The 10478-nt window shown below is 40.5% G+C and overlaps 1 protein-coding gene across 1 annotated transcript in view; it reads left to right on the top strand.

The window, feature by feature from the left end:
• Positions 1-2669: 2669 nt before the first annotated feature.
• The window catches only part of CLPP4 (CLP protease P4), a 33547-nt gene continuing 25738 nt past the window's right edge, over positions 2670-10478 (top strand). The window contains exon 1 of the mRNA XM_087664502.1: positions 2670-3165. Within this exon, the coding sequence (XP_087520628.1) occupies positions 2738-3165 (428 nt within the window). The 5' untranslated portion in view covers positions 2670-2737. The remainder of the gene's footprint in view (positions 3166-10478) is intronic.

Here is a 10478-nt window from a genome sequence, read left to right as displayed (position 1 = left end):
GATCCACGAACCGCTTATTGTTTCAAGTGTTCCAAGCCGAGCACTAATGGCTACCTCTCACATAGTCAACGTGCCATCCATCTCTACGAATGTAGTAAGCTTACCTCCATGCCCAATCGAGTTATCTCCTCTCCCGAGCACTCTGATAGCTCCACGATCCAAGTGCAAGCTTCAAGCAAGCTCCACGCTCCAAGCTCCATTGCCATGAGCAAGAGAAGAGAAGAGAATAGAATAGAAGAAGAAAGGAGAAGATGGAGAGCTTCTCCACCCCGGTCCCTCATCCTCACACTCTTACACTCCCTCTCTCAAGCACAAGCTAAAGCAAGCAAGAAGAATAAGAAGAAGAAGAAGAAGAGAGCTACTTTTGGCCACACACAAGAATGAGCTTCTCATTCACTTTTCCTCTTTATATACAAAACCCTCAATCCCTTTTTGGGCGGTCATCCCCTTATCCCCTTTTTTACATGGCCAGCCGTGGCCTAGGCCCTTTTTCCCATTGTCCTTTTATCTTCCTAGCTTCCTTCCTACCACCCATCTACCTTTACAAATTGCACGGGTGAGAGCCCGACACTCTTAAAATAAATCATGGTGCGCCTTGCGTTTTTTTACAAAAGTACAAACTCACGCTTTTTCTCGTGCGCCTTTTTCCTTGATTTAGGACTTTTCTGCACTTCTTGTGTTTCCAGATTCTTCTTGGCGCGCCTTCGTCTTCTGTTTCACTTTTGCCTTGGCCTTGTCTTCTGCTTTAGATTTTTCAACTTTTCCACCTTGTTTGTTTGAGGGTTAACAAGGATGCCCCAAATGCTACAACTTTGAAGACTTCAAAATTGGATGGGGTTGGCATGGAAGTATAATCATATGCTCACTAGGTCAATAATGTTCAAATGGATTTTGAGGCACTTTTCAAAGCACTTGAGGTCAACATGCAAAAGTTATGTGAGGTCAAGAAAAATACATTGCTTGTTATTGTTGTTTAAAGTAATAAGGTCCATCAAGTCATTGTTATGCTCCTAGAGGAACTATGTGTTCATTATTATGACTTTGCTATTGCTAGTCTTTTCATGTACTTCATGCGTAGACTCTCCGCAAAAGAGGAATTCATTCATTGGTTTAACTTTGCATTCCAAGCCCGTTGCTCATTGGTGCATTTCAAGTTTATTACAGGAGGATTCTTCCAAGTGTGGGTTGGCTTAAAAGTAGAGAGGGACTAGGTCCTTTCTTGCTTTATGGGCTACAAAGGTAACGTTGTCCATACCATGACTTGGTGCACTAAATTTTCACAAATTGATGTGCACCTTTAGAGTGTTTGGTCAGGGTTTCCTTCCTTGGCCTCCATACAATCTTTGATGCCCACATTTGGGAGATCGCCCCAATGGCCTGTGCAAAGTCTATATGTTCATTGCCCACATTAATTTGAAAGAAGATGAGAGGGCATGTATCCTTTGAGATAGAAGAGTGGAGTCTCAAGTTTAACACCTACAAGATCCAAGAGGCATTGAAGTGCTTTATGAAGTTGAATTTTCTCCATTCTCGGATGCTTTTGACCTTTGCCAATAGGTCAGACACTTTGCTAAGGAATGCCTAGAGAAGGATAAAGGCAAAGAAGATACCACGAGCAAGGAGGCCCCTCAGAGTATGGCCGATGATCTCAAGAGAAAGGCAAATGTTGATCGAGTTAAGCTCAAGAACAACACATTGAAGGAGCCATCTATGTTTGCCGTGCACCAACCGCTTCAATTGAAAGATGGAAATGTCCACCCCTCCTCAACTCTTGCAAATAAGGAAAACAAGGTGTCTGATGAGTGTATCAATAAAGAGAGGAAGGAGAGTGGTAAGGAGATGAATGGATCCAAAGTGACACTCAAAAAGCTTGCAAGGAATACTATGGGGTTCACGTCTTTTTTCTTTATTTCCTTTTTTAAATCTTGCTTTTTCTAAAGAACTTACAAATAGCAAAAGCACTTAAGTGCATACAAGAAAATAATCGAGGTGACAATAGTACTAACCAATGCAATCCAAGGATGATGGCACTAATTAATAGCTTGTTTGAGAAGCGAGATGATGAATATTGTTGAGAAGGAAACCTTAGCTCAATGCTTGAGTAATGGTGATGAAGATCTTTGAGCTTGTTATTAAAGAAGCATTAGGTGATTCTTCTTGTTGAAGATAAGTGTCTTGTGAAGCAAACCATCAAAGAATTGAGTTTTCTAATGCAAAAGTTCTCACATGCTCCCATCATTAGAATTTTCCATCGCGAGAGGTGAGGTCTATTTTGCTAGCTCTAGGTGGTGGTCTTCATGCATTCCACAAACATCAAGGTAAGAGATTGATGTGCATTTGCTTGTGCGTTTCACGACTTGCCCTCTTACTTCTAATGCAAAAGTCCTCACATGCTCCCATAATAGGAGGTGAGGTATGTTTTGTTGGCTCTAGGTGAAGTCTTCATGCACTCCACAACATCGAGTTTGCAATGTTCCTCCTTGTGATAAGAGATAAAGGTAAGAGATTGATGTGCATTTGCTTGTGTGTTTCACAACTTTCCCTCTTACCCTAGTCGATTTGCTTGCATTTTGGGGGGGTGTTGAGTCGAGAGGGGAGGTCGATGGAGATGCCCATGGAAAAATCTCTATGGCCGAGGGGGTCTATAAGGGGGTGGGTCACCACCACCATAGAGGTGGCCAAAAGAGAAAACATACACTTACCTACACACACAAGTTTTGCTAGGAAGGAACCAGCAATGGCTTCCTGCACTTCATCGGCCTTCCTCCTTCACAGCCCTTCTCTCAAAGCCTTATGCACGCATTCGTCCATCCCTCGCTTTCCTTATGCCCCAGCCAAGCCGTCTCTGAGCCCTCTCACCCTGTTCTGTTCATCGCGGTCTATTTCTGCAAGACCTCCTTCTGCCTCCCTTCTTACTTCTTCTTCTTCTTCATCGTTGCCATCCTTTTTGTCCTTCGACTATGCCGCGCCGGCCCCTCCCGCTGCTCAGAAGGCAGCCGAGGCCGACGTCATGGGTCTCCTCCTCAGGCAGCGCATCGTGCTACTCGGCTACACCTTGGATGATTTTGCCGCCGATGCCATCATCAGTCAGCTGCTGCTGCTCGATGCACAAGACTCCAAGGCTGACATCCGGCTCTTCATCAATAGCTCCGGAGGAACCCTGAGGTAGCCACCACATCCTTTTCATCGCTTATTGTTCACCAGAAACATCATGGTTCGCCGAACTATAACCTAGGGTTTTCTAATGGTCACGTCATCACTAAAAGACTCTAAAATTTGAAATAAGAAGCCTTCTCTGCAAAATTTCAAGGGGCTTCTTTTCTGAATCAAGAGTTCTCTTGACAGTAGATGTCGTTCCTTATAGTTTCGGTTCTCTTACTTCATTCATTTGTCATAGTTGTTCAGCACTGAATGCTTTGAGAGAGAGAGAGAGAGAGAGAGAGAGAGAGAGAGAGAGGAAATGATTTATTACGGTTTGCAAGAGGCCAAAATGATCTATGAGAACTATATAACTGCAAACCAAAGTGATCTATGAGACCATAAGCTACAACTATATATTAAACGATACATGTGTTTGGAGATGCAATTCAGTAAAGAAAACCTAAATCTAAACGTTGACAACAAAACAAACTAGTTGATAGTATGAGAGTACATATCATCTTAGAAAATCGTCCTCGGTTGTTGGAGCATACTCTCAATCTCCTCTCATGTCGAGAAGACCTTGGGTGGTCTTGGCTTTGGCTCAAGAAATGATGTGTTGTATCCTCTTGTGCATATGTTATTGACATAATTGTTGGGCTCTAGGAGGTGTGGATCAGCCAATTTGGATTGCGTGATCAATCAGTGTCCCTTGGATATATGTAAGCTGAGGCTGTGCAAGGGGATGCCTCTTAAGAGTAGTTTGAGTTTGGTTTGGTGTTGTGTGGGTGCTTTTCATGAAGAAATCAGTGAGCTATCTTTGGGTAGACCCTCAACAAATCGATGCCTTGCCTCTTTGTACTTGTATCTCTAGGAGATAAGGACCAAGGCAGCTTTGGTTAGTGTAGTCCATGACTCTTGTCAATGGCCCAAATCCATCCCCAAATAAACAATGAGAGTAGCCTAGGATCTCATGGTATCTTGGGCTTTGATAGATGTAATACTTCATAGGTGAGTATCCATGTATCTTTGATGTATAATAAAACCATCCTCAATGGTGCGAAAAAAATGGTCTTGGTAGAAAGCCACTTTATTTTCATCTTATGTGTTGGTGTTAGGCATGCTCTCTTGGTCTCTAGCATGGTAACCGTGAAATGTGATTCATTGGCATTGAAGCATAGAATGCTTGAAACATTTCACTAAAACACAAAACTCCTTGAGTGAAACAATTGACTGAAATATGAGTTTTAGATAGAAAAAAATTATTATTTTTTGCCTTTTGAAGGTTTTTGGACACTTTATATACATGATACGCATCATTCGTTGATATGAAAGGATTTGCATCGTATAATTGTGTAAGTTGTAACTCATTATTTATAAAGAAAATTATCCATATGTATTATTCAACTATTTCACTTGATGTTTCACTTGGAACTTGCCCTTAGGTGAAACATTTGAGGTTGGAATGCAACGTTTCAAGAACGAAATGTTTTGGGGGTGAAGTGTCTTACGATTACCTTAGGCTCTAGTTGAATAAGATCTTGTTTGATGATCTTGCCAATCTTTATGTGGCTTAGAGTGAGAGATAGTGCATCAAGGGAGTATTGAAAGGGAGGTAGCCTATCCATGATAAGACGATATAACTCAAATCATGATGTCATCGGGGCATTTACCAATATGATGTATCACCATGTGCATCAAGTTGTCTTGAGGGCTCAAGGGCCAATAATGCATATCTGTATGAGGCAATCTCAACCATGATGTCATTGGGGAATACCAAGATAATGTATCACCCTTTGCATCAAGTCGAGGGTTCAAGGACCAATCATGCATATTTGTATTGGGGGATCTTGTTAATGGATATGTCAATTCATGTGTGAGTCTGTGTAACCAGCCTTCCTTCCGTGGATGGGTGGTAAATCCTTGATTACAACTTAATTACAGTAGCAAACAGTTAATGCAAATCTGAAAATACAAATTTACCTACTGATCTTGGACAATAGACACCCAATTGGCCCCAAAATTGGTGCCCCTTTTGATACAATGGGATTCTTCCAATCCCTTTTGGTATTTCAACTCCCCTTGCTGTGATGAATCACCAGCAAGACTTTAATCCAATTTGCCTCTTGATTCGGGCAATCAATTGACCTTCACCCGCTTTGATGGAGATGGAAATTGCCCCAAATTCAATTTTTTGCTAGTCCCTCCACTTGAATAGACTAAAAACAGCTTCAGCCTTGTTAAATCCAAGTCTTGGAGCTTTCAATTTTTGACACACTTTCTTTGCTAAACCCTAATTTTTGTTGCAGATTAGGGTTTACGGTAGAGAAATCTGAATTTTCTCAGTCTCCAATTGGCCCCAAAATTGATCTTGGACAATAGACACCCAATTGGCCCCAAAATTAGCGCCCCTTTTGATACAATGGGATTCTTTCAATTCCTTTTGGTATTTCAACTCCCCTTGCTGTGATGAATCACCAGGAAGACTTTAATCCAATTTGCCTCTTGATTCAGGCAATCAATTGACCCTCACTCGCTTTGATGGAGATGGAAATTGCTCCAAATTCAATTTTTTGCTGGTCCCTTCACTTGAATAGACTAAAAACAGCTTTAGCCCTGTTAAATCCAAGTCTTGGAGCTTTCAATTTTTGACACACTTCCCGAGACTGCTGCTAAACCCTAATTTTTGCTGCAGATTAGGGTTTACAGCGGAGAAATCTGAAATTTCTCAGTCTCCAAGGGTTCAAATGCTAAGATCTTCGGAGCAAAGTTGTGAAATGGTTGGAAGATGAGAGGGAAAGTTGCAGAGAGAAAATTCAGAGTTTTGTTGCGAAGAATGACTGAAAATCAGTCAAATGCAATTGTTGCCCTGCCACAACAGCTTGTAGATGCAAAGAACTGAAGATAATCAATTATTTATTGTTGGTGCCCTGTCTCAACAGCTTGTAGATGTTGTTTGCTGCTATTGATTGGTCTTCTCCTGCCCTTGGCAGTCTCAGAAGGTCCTCCAATGGCTACGATTCAGACCAGCAGTCTCTCCTCCCTTTCTCTTGCAGGCTGAATTTATAAAAATGTATCTCTCCAACCTCTAAAGACGTTTTTCAGTCTTGCATGGGCATTTTTGACAAGTGGTAGCCTTTTTAAATGGCTTTTTCAGCATTTTTTATAATTAAATATTAATTTTCAGTCTTTAAATATTTAAAAATAATCTAATAATTATTTCGGTGCCTTGAAAAATAATCTGACTGGCCAATAATTAAATTGGCTAGGTAACTTCCATTTCCAAGTGTCTCTGCGCCATCTTTGAGCATCAGATTTGTGTTAGGTACCACTAAACACCACTTTTCTAGTATCACTAATAACTGACACTTATGGCCAAATGGATGACCTAGGCTAACAATTGGCATCAGATACTACCAAGTACCTGTGCGGCATAGCTTATAACAACTTTTGCCTTTGACATCCCGTGATTTCTTCGGGTCTCGGGCTCGTAAATTTACTTTAATCCCACTTGCACCTCACATGTGCAACATTTACTTTATCATGTGATTAAAAATTAATCCACATGTTAAGTGAGGTTTCAAAAATACATGTCCTCATGACAGTCTATGCATGCCAAAGAGGGCTAGGTACATCTTAGATATTTTAGGCATTTTATATGTGCTATTTTCATGGTGTTTGGAGCAATTATTACTACCTGACTTGAAATCATTTATGGCATAGATTTGGCCTTAATATTGGGGCTTCTCGTCCTCAGTCATCATCAATCATTCACCTCCTCAGATTTTGGTGGAGAGAGGGAGCCATTGTTGGTGCCTTTACAGCTAGTGACTCATGTTGGATGTGTATTGTCTCATATCTTGGTATTTGGATTCCATTTTTTGAGCATCTCTTTGCTTCTAACCTTTGTGTAGTGCTATTTTCTTTCGCAGTGTTTCTTTTTTCCTTTGTCTCTTGTGTTCAGTAGTCTATTTGAAACCGGTCTATGACTCACATAAAGCGGTAGTTCCTTCAATTAACACCTGGTCTTTACACACACACATATAAGCAGAGACCTCACTCCCTCGCTAAATACCAGATTGGCCTCAAAGACCGGCACGCCTCTCGGTATTTCTTTATCAATTAAAAGATGGAAAATTACAAAATGTTCCAAAATACATAACTTGTGAACAGTTGGTTTTCATCTCTTCTGAGTAAATCCAAGCTGCATAAGAACAGTACAATATGTCCAGATCAACATCCCTTTTAGGAAAGCATTTTCTGTGACCAAAACTCAATGATTTTTGTATAGAATTGCAGTCTGCAGATCTCTGAATTTACTGTTCTTATTGTCTAGCATGTCCAGAGTTCACTGTTATTACTGTCCAGCATGTGCAGAATTCACTGTTCTTACTGTTTAGCATGTGACCAAAACTCAATGATTCGTGTGCAGAATTACAGTTTGTAGATCTTTAAATTCACTGCTCTTATTGTCTTCTGTGACCAATACTCAATGATTCATGTGCAGAATTTCAAAGAAAACACATGTACATTTGATGGAATCAACCCATGATGTGGAGCATTTCCTTTGAGAATAGAGAGAGAGTTGATCAGAGGGAGCAAGCTTTACCTCTGTACTTGAGTTAGAGACGTAGAAGTACTCTCCATGGCTGATTTTCTTGTAGCAATCTGTCCTCAGCTTCTCAAAACTTCATTCTCCCATCTGCCTCTTATGCCTATTACGTTTTTTTTAATGCTCTCTCTCTCTCTCTCTCTCTCTCTCGGGAATTTGTGCCACATGGTATACATGTAACAATTTTCTCGTTTAAACCTTTTGGTCTAAAAATCTCCATGATCGGTGTAAAATTTGACCTTGGTATAAGCTAGAGAATTAATCCTCGTGCAAAAACAAAGATAATGATGCGATGTGGCTCAGTTATGGCGACTTTTATTCCGTGAGCATTCTTATATGTGCATCTTCTATCTTGGTCAGGCTCATTGTCCTGCACTATCTCCAGTAGCTAAGCACACAATCCCAAACCACTGACATTCTATTCTTCAGTGCCCATTCAATATGGAACTGGTCCTAAGGCTCACCATTAGTCCAATTTGTCCCAATGGCTGCCTCTTCTGGCCATGCAAAGATCCCGTCTTAATCCAAGAGAACTTTGGGGGTAAGAAGCAACAGCAACAAAATAAAAGAAAAATAAAATATTTATATAAGTAAATAAAAAAAGCAACTGTAAAAAGTATCACCACTTCGTGACACTATTACAGCAGTTTTCTATGCTTCCATCACTACATCCACTTCAGTCAAGGTATTGGATTTCAGGATCGCTCTTCCTGTTACTGATGGTTTGTGCTGGTGCAGGTGTGAAGATATGCTCTAACCATAGAAAACATAAAACCAATTGTACGATAAAGCACAGATTGATAAACACAGAACATAGTTAGGTTAGGGTAACTCAAAGATAGTAAACACAATGAATAATGAATTGAACAAATATTGAATATGGAATGCTCATGGAGCAAACACACTATGAAGTGTGTACTGAATCTCGAACTCTCGTATCTTTGTGAACAAGGTAGAGGTTATGAGTTGGAGAGTGTGTCATACTTTGAACGGATATTGAAACGCAACAAGGTAGCCTTTGTGTGTCAAAGACCAGCAAGTGTATAAGAATTTGCCAATTCTATGGGTAGTGCCCAATGTTTTAGTCTTTAGTTCTTTTTCAATTCTTAGTTTGAACACAATTAAAGTTCTAAGTTGTGTCACCACTCTTAGAGTTAGAGTTGGAGTAGGTTAACGATACTTGAGTTAGAGCTAGGTCTATCTAAGACCTATCTTGTACCCTTCATTTTCATTCTTTTAGTTCAACAAGTATACTCTACTCTTTGCTTTAGCACACTCTCATTGTCTCTCTTTTCTCTCCTCCATAGTTGGTTGTCATTTTCTAACATTTGGTGTCAGAGTTGGTCCTATGCACAGATTCTGTTTAGCCATTGTCAGCCGGTGCCGCTCCACCTAAGGTCATGTTGTTGACAACGAAGGAAGAGAGGGATGAGTTGCTGTTGTTTTCAGCCTGCACGTAGGCCTACGTGTAGTCCTATATGTGGCCCGCACGTAGCTTGAGCTACTATTTTGGAGAAGCTATTGTCGTTTTCAGCTCTGCCCCTTATTTTCTCACCTTTGCCCGCCATATTCTCAGCCATGCTTGCGATTTCCGAAAAACCCTAAAAAGTGCAAAAACCCTAATTTTTAGATTTGGATTTTTTTCAAGATTTTTGCAATTTCCCATCCATTTTGGACGTCTCTTTCCGAATCTCATATTGTGTCGCCCAAAATTTGGGGCTTTTGTCAATTTTAGCTCTTGGAGTGCAAATTGGCAATCAATTCGAAGAAATTTCATAATTTCTTTGATATTCATGCTAAAAATTTTGGGGCTTTTGCCCGATTTGTAGTCCAACATGCGAATCTTCTTTGGCAACGCTGACATTGCACAGTTTCATTGACATTTGTGTAAGAAATTTGGGCCTTTTTGTCCTAGAGGCTCCAACACATATCACAAGGCAAATTCTAGTCGCTTTTTGCTGTTGGCACGCATCCCAAGGTGACATTACTGCAGAAATTCAAGCTATAAGGTACAAATTTCTTCAATTTCTTTGAAATTTTAAAAAGTAATTTGGGACTTTTGTCCGACACTCATTCCAAGGCAGCAAACAAGTGGTACAATAGCGTTTAATTGCTGTTACAATCAGATTGAGCAAAATTATTTGGAGAAACTTAGTAAATTTTGGTAAGAATCAACATTAAGTTACTTTAATTTGTACTTTTTAGGGCATGCATTATGAGGCAAGTGTGATACAGCAGTGCATTGCTGTTATTTCTTGGCTGAGTGTTGATTTGGGTCAAATTGGGTACACTTTGGCATTTGTGTGATAGTTTGGTACTTATTGGATAATTTGGAGGGGATTTTTGGCGCTCTGAGAAGTACAATCTATACTTCAAGAGAAAAGTATTTGGCAGCAGGTTTTTGTTCATTACTGATAGCATTGCATGCCAGCGGACTAATGATCAGAGCAACATTCTTGGTGTCCTCACTTAGGAGGACAAACTTGATGGATCAAACTACCCGTTGTGGAGTTTTATGGTTTGCAACCTTCTTGTAGCGAAGGACTTGTGGAACAATGTTACCAGTTATTTGCAGCGACCAGGAGGTCTTGCACCTCAAACACCTCAGCGTAATGCTAGAGGATAGGCTATTGGTGTTGTTGCTCCTTCTCCCGGTTCTACCGAAAAATGCATTGTTAGAGATAGGGAGATGGATTATGCACTCTGGCTGTTTGGGACCTTGTATAAG

Source organism: Lygodium microphyllum, chromosome 23 (genome assembly GCF_053477565.2).
Source record: "Lygodium microphyllum isolate KBCC chromosome 23, Lygodium_microphyllum_v1.1.10, whole genome shotgun sequence".
NCBI lineage: Eukaryota > Viridiplantae > Streptophyta > Polypodiopsida > Schizaeales > Lygodiaceae > Lygodium > Lygodium microphyllum.
The sequence above is the reverse complement of the archived record's forward strand: the minus strand, read 5'-3'. Positions and strand labels throughout refer to the sequence as shown.